The sequence below is a fragment of the Acartia tonsa genome, chromosome 10, assembly GCF_053477335.1.
Source record: "Acartia tonsa isolate MP-2025a chromosome 10, ASM5347733v1, whole genome shotgun sequence".
Taxonomy (NCBI): Eukaryota; Metazoa; Arthropoda; class Copepoda; order Calanoida; family Acartiidae; genus Acartia; species Acartia tonsa.
The window spans coordinates 22,619,119-22,638,500 of record NC_137269.1 but is presented as its reverse complement, the minus strand read 5'-3'; the positions used below and the strand labels follow the sequence as shown (position 1 = coordinate 22,638,500).

The window sequence follows — 19,382 nt, the reverse complement described above, 5'->3', positions numbered from 1 at the left end:
ACTGAATATGTTAGTTCGTCAGATGATTCAATTAGTTTTATACAGTATATGTTTTATATTTAATCCAAGTTTCTTGGGGAAAAGTTGTAGAATAGCTTAGCTGCTAAAAACCCAGATAATAAGTTTTATAAAAAGAAAGGAGATATTAATCTGAACCACCTCTATAGAACATGATATATTGCTTTTTAATCAGATCACTATGGATTAAAATAGGATTTTTGTTGTATTTTTAATTATTTTATTATTTTTAGGTAAGTTTAGCCTACAAATTGAATCAATCAAAGAGATGATATTGCCGGATATCCGGCCGGATAGTTTCAATATCCGGTATCCGGCCGGATATTGAAAATGGCCGGATATCCGGCCACACCGGATATCCGGCCCAAGCCTAAAATTGATATCTTATTAGAGAAGCTCTACTCTTCTGTCATCTGGTTTTGTCTGTCAGTATATAACGCTCAGGTTTTTACCAGTGATAAGACACTGGCCGATATATACATGTACATCTCCAATGATGATACACAAAATTTCCCTTTTTGTAGATTACAATTACTAGTTGACTTGTTTGGACCGACCAATCAAAATTCGATAAAAGTTCCCAAAGTTTTAAGCCACCTAATAAGAAGACCTTATCATAAAACTTTGGGGACAAGTGTGTTAAACAGCCTAATGTCCCCTCCCTCCCTGGTTTTCTAATTACCCCTTCCACAATTTCTAAGCCCTTTTTCAGCTGAATTACCTAGCTGCTTTTGAACGTAATCGTCCTCGTTTGTAACTAAAACAAAACTTTGGTAAGGATTAGAGAAACTAGCTTTTACAAATTTTTAGAAAGGTTTGGGGTTCGTGCCACTACATTTGACTATTTTAGTTTATCCTAAGCTTCAAAGCCAAAAAAACAAAGCTTAAATTAGGTTCATCCATACTGTTATAGAGATCTTAAATATAAACACACAAGTATTAAGAACTCCCTCTTTCAGTTTAAAATTGTTTTGCTATTTTTAGTTAAGATGTTTTACATCCATCCATAAAAACCTCTTCATCTTGCTATGTCTCTCTATCTTTCTATATATATATCTCTCTCTCTCTCTCTCTCTCTCTCTCTCTCTCTCTCTCTCTCTCTCTCTCTCTCTCTCTCTCTCTCTCTCTCTCTCTCTCTCTCTCTCTCTCTCTCTCTCTCTCTCTCTCTCTCTCTCTCTCTCTCTCTCTCTCTCTCTCTCCTCTCTCTCTCTCTCTCTCTCTCTCTCTCTCTCTCTCTCTCTCTCTCTCTCTCTCTCTCTCTCTCTCTCTCTCTCTCTCTCTCTCTCTCTCTCTCTCTCTCTCTCTCTCTCTCTCTCTCTCTCTCTCTCTCTCTCTCTCTCTCTCTCTCTCTCTCTCTCTCTCTCTCTCTCTCTCTCTCTCTCTCTCTCTTCTAATCAAGTTATCTATGATCTTTAATTTGTCCCGGATTGATATTGAACAAGATAGTGTTCCTACAATGGCACCATAGTTTCATTATTACATGAAACGTATTATATAAAATAGTAAGCTTTTTGTCTGTAGCAAAGGATCTCGCTAACCGCGAACCGATATGGTTCTCCTTTACAATTAAGCTCCTTATTGATCCTTTGATGCTTTTAGGCTTTCTTATTTTTATAAATAGGCCTGGTTATAGTTTTAGGCTATTTTTTGTCCTTCATATCTTTTCAAATATAGGGACCTAGATGCCAGGAGCGCAGCTGCTAGTTGACATATATAGTGCAACAACATTCAGATTAAAAGAAACATTTTAGAATTAAATAGAAGTAAAGTTGTTTACAACAATGATATTTTTTGTTAAAAATTAGAAATTAATTTCGTGTAATTAGTGGCACACTCAAGATAACATCTCTTTATTTTCTTTAACCTAATAAAGTACATGAGGGATGCCTTCTCAAAAACAAAAATTGTTGATAATGTACTTTTTATAAGAGATTAGACAATAAATTAGTTTACATTCCCAATGACGATAAACAAAATAACCACTTCGGGTAAATTATTGATTAAAATTTTCAACACTATTTGTTATATACTGTTAGGGACCAACTAAATTATTTTTACAGAAACCTTTTCTTTCCTTGATATCACTCTCATAAATACTTTGAGAGCACTTTTATTTGGACAATTTTAGGACATAAAACGACCTAGTGTTTCTTTTAATTAATAGTTTTGTTAGTTAGATTTATAGAGATGGTTGATACACCTATTAGATTGTAGTGATATGTACAAATACATATTTCTTTGGTGTTTTAAAGAGAAAATTTTTAAAGTTACTCTATAACTACGTTATTCTGTCTGTATGGCTTTTGTGAGTTTATAAATTCTCATTACAATAATTCAAAAATATTTTTACTGTTCCCAAATTTTAGATTGTTTGTTATAGCTTCGCTACTTATGGACTTGACTGTTCTTGTTACATAAAGGTGTGATGAAAAATTTTTCTAGGATCAATTTTGTAAAAGCATTATAAATCATGGAATAAGCTACATATATGACAACAAATTTTTATATAAAATGAGGGGAAAATTTCAAATCATAATACTTTCTTTGTTATTTGGCCGGATTTAAAACAAAAATGTTAGCATCAAAAGCGTAGCTCTGATACTAAAAGCAAGTAATAAATCTTATTAGATGCTATTATGAAAAAGCTGCTCTTATATATTTAATGTAGGATAAAACCATCCGTTGACCAATAAAAATAATAGATTAAATTATTAAACTGTTTGTGAGATCTTATATACCTACAACCTGCTACTTTAGCATGTATAATGTAAATAAAAATACTTGTATGAGCTAACTTTGTATTCTAATCTAATATAATCCTTAGAAAATCTCTTGTAAAGAGAAAGAAGAATTCTTAACAACATTATATATTTATATATCAGGGAGGGAGGGGACATTGGACTGTTTCTTACACTAGTCCCCAAAGTTTTATAATAACGTTTTCTTATTCGTTGGCTGAAAAACTTAGAGTGTTTGATTCATTGGTTCATTAGGTTTTGTGATTGAACGTTTCAACCACTAGTTATTATCTACAAAAAGGGTAATTGTGTGTATCATCATTCGGGATGTACATAAATTAATCGGTCATTGTCTTATCCCTTAAGATCTCTGTATTTATACACTCTCCTATGTATACATATATTTTACTCTTTTTATGAACGTAGCAACTTTTTAAATGTCCTCCTTCCTCACCACCTGACTTTTTTTTTCATTTCAATCTCTTCACTCTTTTTTCTCTTTCTCTCTCTCAATCTTTTATGCCTTAAAAACATGCCTATTGTGTTAGGCAAATTTACAAAAAAACACGATATTTTTAATTGAACAGCAAAATATTATTAATTTTTAATATATTACTTTTTTCCGCCTCTGGAAGAGGGCGGGGAGGTCAAAAACTCTATTGAAAATTATAACCCATCAGCGCTATTAATTTCATAAGTCTTAAGCTTCAGACAAAAAGCTTTGCTTCTTTTTTTTATAACTAGCGGTTGCGTCCCTAGTATCTAGGGATATTAGAAGGGACATGAAAGTGCAGAAAAATAACTTAAAACCTTACAACGACTTTTTTATAAAAATTAAACAGCCTAAAATCCCCTGGAACCTATAAGAAGCTTCACTCTAAAGGAGAACCATATCGGTTCAGCGGTAAGCGAGATCCTTCGCTACAGACAAAAAAAGCTTACTACTTTATATAATAGGATAGTATTCCCTATTGGATGTACAGACAGACCCCAGATAAAGAGTAGCTGTGCTCCAACAAAAAGAAGAATATATACAATATCAGATATCAAAGTTTTGACATTGAAATTTTGCTCAAATTTTCACTTTTTGTTTCCTTTTGTATATTGAGTTCTCCATCAAAAGTTTTGAGCAAGATAAGCAGAATTCATTTACTAACTGTCTCAATTCTTTTTATTTGTCCTACAAAAAATGCTAATAAAAAAAACCAGAGTTTAGAATGTTGATTCTTAAGATTAACTATTTTGCTTCAACTTTTCACCAGCTAAAAAAGATGTTTTCATTTGAGATTTTTCCTTGTACTAAATATTATTACTAGCAGCTGCACCCCTATCATCTGGTGGCTTAAACTTTTATTTGGATGTACAAAAATAGCATCAAACAAACACAAAAAAAATATGAAAAAATATGAGATGAATACCATTAAGTTTTGTTAGCCTGGAACTTGAAAACTAAAAAAACTGGTAGTAATTTTATGATTTTTATTTTAATATTCGTGAAAAATTTACTTTAATACGATGCTTTACATGATTTTTCAATAAAGGCTGAGGAATGGTTCTAATCCTGCTGTTATTAATCGGTGTCCAAGCCATACTGGAAATGTTGATTAAAATTTTGTAACGCCACTGCACTTTGCTTCCATTTTCTTAAAGAAACTCCGCGTACAAACTTTATATTACTCTCGGAACTACTGACAGGGATAGATCAACTCAAAATAGATATACATCAATTTCTCCCCCCTATAAATCATAACTCTATTTAAAAGAGTGATAACATAAGGGAGGATTTATTCATAGGCTATTGTCCTTACCTATACCCCTAAGAAATCCTGTTGTTTGTTAAAGTAAAAAATAAAGTTTAAAATTTTGAATTTTTTTTTAAACTTGTAGTAAATCTTTAAGATAGGTATATGTATAATTACAAATATATCCATTTTACATTACTGTATATATTTTATGACAAACCGTCAAAATAGCTATAGAGTAGGCCCGCTAAAATGAAGAATGAAATAAATGTAGAAAGATCTAATCTTAATATCTGCCTTCTTTTGCAAAAAATTGAATTGATTTCATGTGTACAGGACAATTTTAAGCCATATAATTTACACCAGGGATTTAAAGGGATAAGACAATGGCTGATAAATTGAAATATCTTCCCGAATGGTGATTTACAAAATTACACCTACTGTAGATTAAAATTAGTGGTTGAAACGTTTGGACACTCAACTTATAGAACCAATCAATCAAAATTCGATTAAAGTCCCCAAAGTTGTTAAACCAACAATTAAGGAAACTTATTATAAAACTTTGGGGACTGGTGTGATAAACAGCCCATTGTCTTCTTCTTTCCTGAATTTATTTAAAGGATAAATAATATACCTGAAAATCAGAAGATTTTTATTTGAAGGAAAAAAAGCTTAGCTTTTATTAACTAACATGATTTAATTGATTTTGGAAGTATATAATCAAATACTTGGTTATTTTGGACAAAAAATGTACTTATGCAACCATTTTTTATAACTAATTTGAGCATCATTACCAAATTCAAAACATCTAGACTATTTATAGATCCATGTACTCCTGAAAATTCTAAAGACAAAAACTTTATTTAAGACAGACGCCCCCTTCCTGTGTCAATGTGAAAATATACATCATGAAATAGCAAAAAAAGAGGAAAATCAGGGAAAAAAGGGGAAAAATCATCCAAAAATATTGGACAGAGTAGTATAAACATGATTTATGTTAATGTTCATGATATTATTATGAACATTAACACAAGAAGAAAAAATTGCTGTACACTTTTCTTCGGCTAAGATAGTGTTATAAAAAAATACTGTAACGATTCCTTTATTACTTTCTAATCCTATTCCTTTTTACATAAACAAGAGGCTACATCCCATAGATTGTAGGGAATGATGAGGGGTGTGAGGAAAATAGTCTCGAACCATCCAAATGAATTTATAAAGCTTCCCTGCAGAGTTCTTCCAATTCGGACCATTATTTTCCGTGATCTTTAGCTTCAAGCATACAAAACCTTATTCTTCATATTATAGGATAAATTTTCTTTTAATATACTTACTTATCTTAATTTTCAAGTAGGATTTTGTCTCAAAAAATATGTCTGTCTGTTTCAATTACATTACATATAACCTAAATCAAATTGTGCTGAAACGCATGAATTGTTAATGTTATATATTATTTGCAAATGGGTGGTATTTGATGGGTGTTTTTGGAGGGATCTTAAGGGATAAGACAATGCACGGGTGCACCCTCAGATGTAAAAACTTTATTTTAGTGTTTGGCCAAAATGACTTAGCAATTGTATCTGTAAGTACGTCTAATAACACCCTTCGCTATTTTAAAATCCTAGAAAAATTTTTTTGCAAGAAAATTGCATAAATTCGCAACCTTTTTTAGCACTACTTAACTCGAGTTTTAAAACTTTTTATATAAAATCCTTTTTACAAAAAATATCAATAATTACTTAAAATTAAACCTGAAAGAAAAAAACTATTTTTATCGATTTTTCTGAAGGTATTATTGTATTCTGTGGGTTTGTTATTACCATTTACTTATATCGAAAGTGCCAAGCATTGTACCCTAACTTATTCATTTAATAAAAAACTAACCGTGAATGGGTGATAAATTAATTAATCCTATCTCTCAAGATTTTATAAAAGTACCCAATATTTTGAGCCAACCAATGAGAGAACATTTTATAAAACTTGGGTACTAGTTTAAAGGGGGGGGGGGGGGCGAAAGTGACACTTTTTGAAACCAAAACTAAAAGTCAACAAAGGAACTCAACTAAAAAAGGAGTTACAGGTCTGAGATTTTGCATGGCAGTTGCTTTAAAGGGGTACAATATGGAACTGTGAAGAAACGGCGGCGCAACCGCCGAAAACCGCCGTTTCCCGCCGAAATTTTTTTTGCCTTTTCTCGGCGGTTTTCGGCGGTTGCGCCGCCGTTTCTTCACAGTTCCATATTGTACCCATATAAAGCAACTGCCATGCAAAATGTCAGACCTGTAACTCTTTTTTTAGATGAGTTCCTTTGACTTTTAGTTTTGGTTTTAAAAAGTGTCACTTTCGCCCGCCCCCTTTACTTTTTCTCGCAATAATATTTAGCGTAGCTACTTAGAAATACATCATAACCGTTACTTTGATCTTATGTTTTAATTTAATCGGTTCTTTCTTTCATTTAAAAGCAAATGTATTACAATTTTGTAAGAAATTAAAGCAAAAATGCAGAATATTTTTCTGTAGTTTGTGTTTTAAATTCAAATTTTTAATTGCCACTCTGTGTAATTATTGGCTTAGGCTATTGGAATCTTGATATTATCTTGAATTCATAATTCTATAAAGATAAATGGATAGATGATATTAATGAAAACTTAGTTTTTATTAAGATAATGTATGAAATAAAAATTTTTTTCCAGCAGACTCTACAAAATCTCAGTCGCTAAATTGATGGCTGCTATAATGTTTTTTTTTGCAAAATTTAACCGGCAGCTTGCAAAATAAATCGTTGCTATATATAAAACTGTTTAAAAATTGGGACAGGCTAATCTTGTACTCGTTGCTTTACTTGTAGAACAGGGAATATGACTTAGTTTTTTAAAAATTTTGGTTGAAATATTACCTTTTCCTTTATTTCTCTCTTTCAATCTCTCTCTCTCTCTCTCTCTCTCTCCCCCCCGTTTCTCTCTTCATAATTATTTGATTGGAAATTGTATGTTTGCAATAATTATCGTATTTGCATGATTAGTTATGCATAAGCCATAAGGGAGAGTTTCATTAAGTGCATTTTACGAGTTGACTCACATTAAGTATTGATCTTTTTAAAAAATAAGTATTTGCTAGTATTAAAGATCATTAGAAGAACAATTATCATGTCGGAAACATTCACGGAAATTAAGGTACCACTTAAATTGTCCTAATACTGGTCGAAACAAATAAAGAACATACATATGATTATATATATTCTAAAAGCATATGATTTCATACTTGAAAATTACATCATAGGTAGTTCTCTTTGAACAGTATAATATGCTAGGATCAATATTTTTGAACTGAATGTTTTAAGAATAACTAAACCATTTAGTGGGCATACCAAGTTTCAAAGGGGGGGGGGGGGGGCGAAAGTGACACTTTTTGAAACCAAAACTAAAAGTCAAAGGAACTCAACTAAAAAAAGAGTTACAGGTCTGAGATTTTGCATGGCAGTTGCTTTATAGGGGTACAATATGGAACTGTGAAAAAACGGCGCAACCGCCGAAAACCGCCGAGAAAAGGCAAAGAAAAATTTCGGCGGGAAACGGCGGTTTTCGGCGGTTGCGCCGCCGTTTCTTCGCAGTTCCATATTGTACCCCTATAAAGCAACTGCCATGCAAAATCTCAGACCTGTAACTCTTTTTTTAGTTGAGTTCCTTTGTTGACTTTTAGTTTTGGTTACAAAAAGTGTCACTTTCGTCCCCCCCCCCCCTTTAAATGAAGTGGTACAAAATAAATTTTTTTGTTAACTGTTTTAGATATTTATACATAAAATCATTTAATTTTCCGAGGTTGTTGAATTTTCAAAAATTGGAAAAGTTGAAGGTTTCTTTGTAAAAACTTTATTTTGTCTTAACTTCTTCTGCATTGTATCATAGTGTGATGTCTATACTAAATAGTAAGTGTAAGAATTTACATTGATTCTGTCTTAAAATACTACACACAATTTAAAACAATTTAAAATTTTTACAATTTCATTGAAAAAGAACAGTTATTATTCTCCAAAATAATCTATCTTGAAGAGAAGAGTGATGAGGTAAGGGCAGAAAATATCCTTTTAAAATCACAGGATCTATGTAATTCTCCTATCATATTAGTTCTTATAAAAATTCTAATGTACAACCAAACAAAAAACTTCTTAGATAATAAGATAGGTTCTTTTTTGCTTCTACTTGATATCTTCTTGACTTGCTCTTTAAGACACAACACATTGTCTTGCACAGTTAGGAATACAAGACAAAGGTTTTGCAATCGAGGGGGTTAGTTATCTGCACTATATAAATAAAAATTTATACAATGCTATAACTAATACCTAATATTAGAAACTTTAATACTAGATTTATAAGTAAATCTTTAATGCCATCTACTTATTCATATATGCTTGATATTTTAGAATGAAGTGAATAATTGAGCTCATTGCACTGTGTACTAAATATATCATTGGGTGTGTACACAATGGGTTTTAGGGCGTTGGGGGTCCACACTCATTTTCTCGTATTCATTCGAATCCGGTGGATAGGAACCGGTTCTCATCCATACGAAAAACTATGTCTAGCATCGTATTATATCCAGCTTTCTACGAATATAGAAATGTACAATCATAATATATATCACTATATAGGGGCTATAATTGTACATTCTATATCCGCGGAAAGCCGTTTATAATACGATGCGAGAAATAACTATTATCATATTTCCAAAACAATTATGTTCAATAAAGCAAAAATTATTGCAAAGAATAAGTAATTTGACCAGCCAATATGTTGTAGGCAACACAGGGTTTCTTTAGTTTTACATTATTTTTCTAAACATCAATAAAATATTTTTTTTCTATTCTGAAAGAAAAATCACTTTGAATTACAAAAAAGTTGTGTGTCAAACCCTTTTAAAATCCTAAGTAAGCCCCTGATAATGTAGAATTTCCGGTATTTGACCTCTAAAAACTAAAAGATGCATATATCCTCACCCCACACCCCACTCCCTCTTTTGTTCTCAATGATTTTTATTAGCTATCAAACATTCATTGTCTAATTTTAGATCGGTTTACAGGGATAAGACAACGAACAGAAAAGATAGCATGTAACTAATAGCTGGAATAATGGGTTGTTATTAATTTTAAGAATTAAGTCCAACAACTCTCTTTTATAAAGATGTATTGTATAAGGCTATTGTTAAAAAGATAGATTAGAACCAGTTCTCGGCCATACTGAAAAATCATGTATAGCATCGTATTACAAACAATTTTTTTTATAAAATTAGGATATAAATCATATAAATAATACCAGTTTTGTTAGACCGGGCCTACCTAGGGCCACTCGGATCCAAAAATACTAATTATAATCTTGTAATTTTTATTTTAATATCCGCGAAAAGCTGTCTTATTATACGATGCGAAAAATAACCATTTTACGGCCATTCTTGTTGCACCACCTAAGAATTATCTCTATTCTTGCTGTATGCTAGTGTAAAGTTGAATGAAATTTCTTTATTTACTTAATTTAAAGTGATTTACTATTTTCCAAAATCTTTCTCTCTTTCCCCCTCTATCTCTCTCTTACTTTTTCTCTTCCTAAAGTAGTTTGTTCAAAATTTTCTCTAATTTTGACTGAATTACATCTTGAGTAGAGTTACAAATCTTGTAAGAATAAACATTTTACTCCAATCAGACATAAAAGTACAAGCAAATCTTTCAAATGCTTCTCTGAAAATACAAAAAGGTAATAAGTGATGAGTATCGCTTAATTTTTCAGGCTGTATTGTCAACTATTCAACTAAAATTAAAACTCATTATTTACTCATTTATGAAAATTTTATCTCGCCAAATAGCTAAAAACCTGTAGAATCATTCCTTTTTTCAAAATTGACTAATCAATTACAAGATATTGACGCTTAAACAGACAACCTGCTACTACTGTTAACCCTTACAGATCGGGCCCCAATTCCCACCTTAATAGATCGGGGGGGGGGGGGTCATATTGACCCCCCCCTCTATCTCAGCTTCTGTTACAGATAAAGACGTAAAAATTTTTTCTGGTGGTTCATGTGTATTTTTAGAGAAAATTACTTTTTCTAGTCATAGCGGCCAGGCCGCTCCTTAGCCGCTTTTTAGCGGCCAGCCGCTAAATTTTAAAACAGCTGTAGAGCAACCAATTTTGCAGCTAGGATGACCAAATTTTAGGACGAACTTTTATTTTTCATAACAAAAAAATTACTTTTTCTGATCATCGCCGAAAAACGGCAAATAACGGAAACCGCCATTTTCGGCGGTAAAACGGCGGTTGGCGGCGCCAATTAATATTTTTATCTGTTTATTGTTGCTCAAGAATTTACCAAAAAAAATTTCAGGTCTCTAGCTGTAATAGAAGCCACGATATTTAGGATATATGTCTGTAGTAAAAGCCGGACAAAAATCGGTCATAAAGTCGGTCAGGGTGCGGTCAAACGGTCATAACACCACTTTTCTCATAAGGTCATTGATATCTTAGTATTCACCAAAAAAATTATAGGTTTCTACCTTATACACAACACTATTTAGAATTTTTTTTAAATTTTGGTGCTACCCAACCGACTTTGACCGGACACCACGACCGACACAGACAAGATATCCTAATAAAATCAACTCTTGCCGACGCATAATTACTAAACTTAAAAAGTCATGAAGTCACAGCTCTCCATCTTACCTACAAAAAAAATGACATTAAAAAAACTAGAGGGGGGGGTCAATATGACCCCCCCCCCCCCGATCTGTAAGGGTTAAAGAATAGTTTCTTATTCCCTTATTTTTGCTCTTACTAGATTTAGAGAAGAGTTATTTTTAGCTCTATAGGGATAGAAATGGTTTAAGTGTAGGGATAAGTTGAGGTATGACAAAGTGGTGCTTTTAACCTGTCTGTTTGTGTGTGTATGTGTGGTTGTGTGTGGGTGTGTCTGTGTGTGTATATGTGTGGTTGTGTGTGAGTGTGTGTGTGTGAATACATAGGAAAATGAGGGGGAAGTATTCTAAAAGAAATTGTCTGTCAAACATTTTACGAAAGTCAAAGTGTAGAACAAGCAAGAACAAGATAACTATAGTCAAATTAAAAAAGAAGAGTAAACTGCAAAAAGTTTATTTTAGTACATTTGTGCAAGAGACTAAGAATATCGTGTAAGTTTGGTAATGTTCTATATACTTTGTCAATTTTATTGTAAATGAATTCTATTAAAATATATTTGTAGAAATCTTTTAATAACTTTTGAAAGACTAGCTGCTTCACCCCTAGCCTTTACGGGAAGGTGAAAAAGGCCAAAAAAAGTCTAAAAGCACGCCTAGATATGAATAAAGTACAACCAAATCAGACAAACAGATTCCAAGGTGATAAATTCACTCCAGTGAAAAAGTCTGTTTCTTCAGAATTATTTATTTGAAATATATTTCAGTGAACATGGCAACCTTTTTAGTCAAGATATATTCCAAGATATTTAGCTTAAGACACAAATAACCTTGCTACTTTATAAAATAGGAAGAAATTTTATCTCCAAAACTAATTATACTTATAAAAATACTGTGTGTGCCCTTAGCTACAAATGAAATTCCAGATGCTAAATGGTAAATGCACTCTGAGGACAAACTTAATGCAACTTTTAATGAACATTTAAGCCATGTTCTGTCAAAGCTCACTATTTTAGAAAAAGGCAAACATGATAATGATTCATATATTTGAAAATTATCCAGAAGCCTAAACGAGAATTGTTAATTTACGATTAATCAACTAATTTCAAACTTAAAGTAAGATAGATTTATTGAGGACAGTTTTACAGAAATACCTTCTTAGACTACTTAAAAACTTTGTTAGAAATATCATAATCAGGAAATAAAGGATACTTTTCAAGTAATTTAATTCCAAGTTTTAACTGAAGTACTTTTTGATTTATAGTAATGAAAGCTTTATTATTTCATTAGAAAATTATGAGATTGTATTATAGATTTCAAGTTAAAATTTTTTTTGATAAATAACTTCTCTTTCATCCCTGCCTTAAAGTTTGTTCACTTGAAATGCAAAACCAACATTTGGAACATTTCATCTTACATCATTTGGAATTACCATTTGTTGCTTGTAATTACAGAATAAGTATTAAATATACTATTACTATTATTCATTAACAGCTGAACTCTTAAACTTTCAGATGTAATGAATTAAAGATTTGGTTTCTCCAGTAAGGTCTTGCTTACTATTGATGATTCCATTGAGTTCTTCATTTCAAAGAAGCTTTTTATACCTATATCCTAGGTAGGTATTTAGCTATTTTTCTATTATGAATGTTTTTTAGATTATCATGAAATAAGATTTTAAATGTAGACTGCTATTTTTTAATATTTACATTAGTTTGAAATTTGATTTCAATAAAGAATTTTAAGAATATAGCCCCTTTTAAATTATAAAAGAATTGAAGAAGTAAGAATTTACTACCCCACGACACTATCTATCTATCTATCTACCCTAGACAATCTAACACTTGGTATCTCCCCGGGGAATAATATTTTAACATTTTCTATACACTGCTCTAACCAACCCAAATTGGGGAGAAAACACCCCATTTTCAAATAAGATAAAATTTCTAAAATTTAAACCCTGAGAAAAAAAATTCTAGTCTGCTTCATATTTGCACTCATTAAATATGATTGTTTTTTTAAATTTCTATTTAAGATATTTTGTGTACGATTCCTTTTTACTCAATGGGGCTTTTTCCTAACCTTATCTTTGAAGCCCTGCGGGGATAAAACAAATTAGGAAGCGCTTTCTTATTCTGGGGAAAGATTGGGGATTTTTTCACTGATTTTCTCAACTTTTAAAAATAGGAAAAAATACTAATTATTTTAGTACCAGTCCTATTTCTTTTTGATTATATGCTAAGTTCAAAACTATTATCCAATTCAATGTAAAGCAAACTTTTTCTGATATTAAACATTTGGGAAAATGAAAGAGGTTCTTACTACTTTTGGTAACCATAAAATGAATATTCAATCATTAGATTATGTTTTTTTTAAATTCGTCTAAATAAATGGAAAAATGTTACAAATAAACATAACATGATTCAAACTATTATTTCATCTCTCAGAATTCTCAGGGTGGTAAAGAACAATGGCAAATTTATATACAACATTACCTTTCCAAAACAGACCCAACAATTTAGGGGGAAGATAAAGGTTTCGTCCATTGTCCTATTCCTCTGAACAACCCTTAGCAGAAAATTTGCGCAAAGTAATTCGGATAATAAATCCTCAATATAATATGTGCATACAATCAAACCAGCAAAAAAAAACAGCTAAAACATTTATATTTTTCAGTAGCGTATTAATAAGGAACTAACGAATTATAAAGGGCAGTAAATTGTTATGCAGTAAAAGTTGTATCCATACTTAGGAATGAGTATAGGACAATGGAATATGATTTAATCCTAAAAAAACAATTATTATTTGTTATTTCTGCCTTTTGTAACTTTAAACTTATAAGGGAGGCGTTAAGAGGGGAATAGGAGAAGTAAGGCGAGTAGATTAATTGATTGCTATCATTCGCTCCCAACTTATATTTTGGCTGTTTTGTTTGGTTACATTTTAGGTATATAGGGGGGCCGGACCATTTTTAATGGGTAGACACTTATTTACTAAGTATATTTGCGATAACTTTTATTTAATGAAATCTTCCAATTTTTAACATGTACAAAACGGCCTGCTTACTTGCTTCAAGATCCATGTCAGATCTATATAGGAAATAAATGTCTATAAACGAGCTCAAGTTTTCCAAGGGATATATGACTAAAACTCATAGTGCTCCAATAATCCATAATAAACTCTCATTGCCCAGAACGATAAGACTCATTATTTTACATTATTAAAAATAAATTCCTTTTTTTTATTTCATGTAGCTATTTACCTTATATTGATGTATTTAATTTCTAATCATAAAAGAGAAAATTTATAATATAATAAATTTAAGAAAACTCTGTTTTAAAAGAATTCGATTGTGGCGACATTTTGTGTGGTCAAATATTAAACTAAAATTGTAATCAGCATCATTAACCCTTTAGTGATGGTAATGTAAAGAAAAAAATATAATTTAAAAAATCTTTTTAAAATCATTTAAATTATTAAATATTTACTTTCTTTTAGATAGTAATGCCGGGTGAGGAAAATAGATTTATTGAGAAATAGATATGCATATAGAAAACTAGCCAATAGGGAGATAATTATATCGAGCCAACTCTAGTATTAGCAATAGGTATCTATTGGGAGAAAATATTGTTTCCTAGAACTATTTAATATGCTTTTAACAAAATGTAATAATTATTGATTTATTTTGAATGATTGACGAAATTGTACACAAGTTATATTTTACTGTTTGAAAACTTTATAAACATACATAGTATCGGCTTGTCATTGCTTCGCTACTTAGGGACGAAATTGTTCCAATTATTGTTTATTTGGTACATGGATATTTAAAACTGTTGTTTATTTATTTGTGAACTTTCTAAGTGAATTGTTTCTATTATAAGTAGTAGGGCCACTTATATTGGCAATGTTAAGAAAATATATATAGGTGTAGGTAGATGGTAAAAAATTTCATATCACTATTTCAAGATGGTTCTTTTGATAAGTAAAAACTTTTCTTTTAAAAAAAATTGTTGAACACTGTCAAATAACTATTAGTAAGCTTCCCCATAAAATAGAAAATAGATCATTTGCTTACAAAAATTTACTTTTTTAATTAGTGAGGCTGTAGATATACTATTTTTGCTAAAAAATGTCTTTTTTATTAGGGTGACATTTTTACTATTCTTTTATAGTGTAAAAGTATTTTTACAGTGATAAGGGTAATTTTACCTAATTTGGCCAAAAATTTTATTTTACACTTTTTATAGAGGAAATATTGGCTACACGATTTTTTACATTTTATTATGGGTTGTCAAGTTTAAATCAAGGATATTTATGATCATAGATAGCGCAACAAAAATGATATAAAAAAAGAAATATGATCCCCTTCCCTGTATTTATATAATGTGACTGTTTGTGTATGTTAATGATTTTTAATAGTTTTTAAAGCCAATAATAAAGTAAATCTTACATCAAAAAAGTACTCAACAAAAAAAATGATTTCTAGCATTCAAACGCGGCATGACAGTTGCTTAAATGAGTTACAATGTGGAATTGTGAAGAAACGGCGGCCAGAATTATAGCTGCCTTACTTAATTTCAATGCTGTAACTTTTTGGTTTAGTTCTCTTTTTTTTTAGTTGTAATTCTATGAATGTTTCTAAAATTTCACCCCCTCAGTTTTTTCAATAATACTAAATTACTTGTTAAAACATTATCTCTGGTTTTATAGCGACAATAATTCAAAAGTATATCATAAAATATATATATTTTCAGGGGGGTGGGGTATTAGATTCCTTTTCTATTTCCGTTTATTACAATACTAGCGTGCCTTCATTTTCGCACAAATAAAAACAGCGCAAACAGATATTGTGATAGTTTTATCCATTAATATTTTGCGGATTTTTGATAGTTATTTTGATAGGTATTGTTTAATACAGTATCTATGATCATTGTCTATTAAGAGCTAATCATCCAAAAATCTATTAATTCATTTTTGGTGTATTGCTATTTATATTATTTTTTGGGGAAGTGATGACTTACCTACAATACCAAGTGTATTCTTTTGTGGACGTTTATATAATATCCACAAAAAATAGGTTTAGTAAAATATAAGTAAAACTTTACCAAAACGATAATTTTTATATATCAATCAGGGTTGGTAAAAACCCGGGTTTTTTAAAAATAACCCAACCCATTGGGTTTTATTAATAAAACCCGGGTTTTATTAATAAAATCCGGGTTTTTTGGGTTTTATTGTTTTCTAAAGATTATTACCTAGGAATTTTAAGATATAAAGTTAAATAATTTTTATAAAGTAACAGGATGTTTGTCTGTTCCAACCGCTAACCGCTGAATCGGTATGGTTTTCCTGTACAGGGGAGCTTTTCATAGGTCCAGGGGAGGTTTATTCCAATTTTGGGGGAGGGCACCACAAATCTCCTAAGAGAAATCTGCCTCCCGCCTCCCCCCCCCAAAGTAGTTAAAAATCTTCAACGGACCCGTGAGAAGCTAATTGTAATTGAGAACCATATCGGTTCAGTGGTTAGGGAGTTATTTTGGTACATATAGACAGACATTCCGTTACATGTATATAAAAATAAGCAGTTAAAATGCAGTTATACAATAGTTAAAATAAAATGTTTTTATAATTTCTATTATTTGTTTGAAAATAGTACTCCTTATGAGTAAAATAGAGTTAACATTATTGACGAAAGGTACATTTTTAAAAAAAAACCGGGGTTTTTTGGGTTTTTTTTGAGTTAAAAAACCCAATAAAACCCAACTTGGGTTTTTTTACTTGGGTTTTTTATGCCAACCCTGATATCAATGCATAACAGTTTGTTGTTATAATTGATCTTAAAGATTTTAATTTGATATTGTTGCGCTAATTATGAAAACCAAGCTAGAATGTGAGGACATCGAATTACATAAGGCATTGTTATACCTATTCATTTATGCTAGATATGTATCGATTATCTTTCTCTTTGTAAAAAAAGAAGGTCCAATTGGAATTATGAAGGTCGGTAAGTTTAAAGACGACTTACGACGACCTGACGGCTGCCGAATAGCCGAAGTTCGGAATCATTAAAAAAATCTGGCACAAAATTATTTGAAACAGTTATAAATCCAAAAAGGCACGAATTTCAGCGCATTTTCTTTAGCAATTTTTTTAAGATTACAGTTATTTAAAACTAGAATATTGTTGTACATATATTATACATTTGTTAGATTTAATACTAAATTTCCGATATAAAAAACTAATCTTCTGTGTTTTACAGGTATGAAATGAGAGGAGACACTAAAAGAACACACAAACATTTTGGATTCGAACCAGTGAAACTTTTATAGTAATGGAAGGTGGATAGAAAAAGTTAATACTACAACACAGCCAAAAAATATGATTCTGAAAACAAGTGAAAAATTGAAATAAAAATGATTTTATTTTATGATGCTAAGTGAACGAGTGATAACTTATAATGATTTTAATAAAATGTTTAATGTGATATAATCTCAATGGAAATGGAATCGTCCTATTTTATTAAAATGTGGACCAATGTTATTGTTCTTGTCCTTTTTCTTCTTTGTACAGCTAAATCTACAGGTAGGAACTCTCCTATAATATAAAGTATTATTATATGTATAAACACATTTAATTTTTTAACTATTTATTTGCGTAATACATATGTTTCTCTATAAATATAGATCATCAGTTCCAATTAAGATGTATAAAATAAGAGTTAAAAAGATATATGTCAATGCATTTTGAATCCTTTTTAAAGACTAACTAAATGAGAAAGAAGTGTTAGAAAATTGTGCCCCCTGCGGTTTTTTTTTACTGCCTATATCTTCTTGGGGTTGGGGGGGAATTAGCATCTCTATATAAAAAGGGGGAGGTGTTTAAAGGGAATCTTTAAATAGACAAAATTAGGTCATATTTATCATTTGCAGTTTTACAAATTAATACATATTATATAAAAAATACTGCTTTGAATATGTTTCACGTCATGCACTTTGAAAGAAGGAACTTTTCTCTGTGTGGACACTTGCTGAAGATTTCATTTCTGGTGTTTAAAGTTTGAATGTTAGATTTGAAAGCTTTCATTATTTCGAAGCTTTCTGTCAAGCAAAGATTGCATTTTTTGGAATTTTGATTGTAAGGTAATATAAAGTAGTAAGGTGTTTAGTTTGACTCTTAAGATCTCACTAACAAATTGAATCCTTATTTATGGGAAGCTTTATATTTGTTCTAGTGTTGTTTAGGCTATTTCTTTGTTATATTTGAGACTTGGAATGGTTTATGCTATTTTTCGCTTCTCTCCTTTGTTAGGGGTGCAGCGGATACTATTTTTCGCAAAAGATATTTAAAATATTTTTAAAACCAAAATGAAGCCTATACAATTTTTAACTTTTTTTTCATAGCAAAATTAAACATATTTTTACTCTATATTTAAGTTTATTTATAAATCATGAAAATATTGTAAATAAACAAAAAATTGATATTTTAGATTTTGTGTAAATTTTTAAAGATAAACAAGTACAATTTCTTCCATTGCACAGCAAAAAAACATAAAGTATTTAATAAAACTAAAAATGAAAAGCATAGTAATAAAAGCGATACTGAAATATGAAAAACGTAAGAGAGGAACTTATTAATGACTGTACATTTTTAGAGGATTATTGCAATTATAGAGTAGCCTCGCTACTTATGAAAGGTCAACCAAATTTGATTCTTTTTTTTTGTAAAACAATATTTTTCCATATTAGTACAAAAATAAGTTAAGCAAAAAATACAATTTTGCAGTAATAAAGGGATTGAAACTTGGTAATATATATTTTATTTGATCCTTAGCCAACCGATTACGCCTAGCAATAACATAAACCTATGTTCTTTTGTTAGATAATATTTCAATAATTTCTATTATTTTATAAGTAGCACAGTAGCTCTATAATTCTTATATCGGTCTGTGCTAATATACGCATTTGTCTATTTGTCTATTACAGACAGATGGACATACAGACATCCAGTTACTGTATAATACTTTTTAACATTTTACTGTTGCTGCGGTTCTTGTAATCTTAAATGAAGGGTTCCAAAGGCATAAATTGATGTACATCACCATTGAGGATGCACATAATTCCTTTCTGTAGATTACAATTTGTGGTTGAAACGATTAGTCACTTAACTAACCAACCAATCAAAATGTAATAAAAGCCCATAAAAGTTGTT

General features: G+C 30.6%; 1 protein-coding gene across 3 annotated transcripts in view; it reads left to right on the top strand.

The window, feature by feature from the left end:
• Positions 1 to 19,382, top strand: part of fra (neogenin protein frazzled) — a 180,336-nt gene that overhangs the window by 25,699 nt on the left and 135,255 nt on the right. For all 3 annotated transcript variants that reach the window (XM_080173991.1, XM_080173992.1, XM_080173990.1), the window contains exon 2: positions 17,434 to 17,756. In XM_080173991.1, the coding sequence (XP_080030117.1) occupies positions 17,669 to 17,756 (88 nt within the window). In that variant the 5' untranslated portion in view covers positions 17,434 to 17,668. The remainder of the gene's footprint in view (positions 1 to 17,433; positions 17,757 to 19,382) is intronic.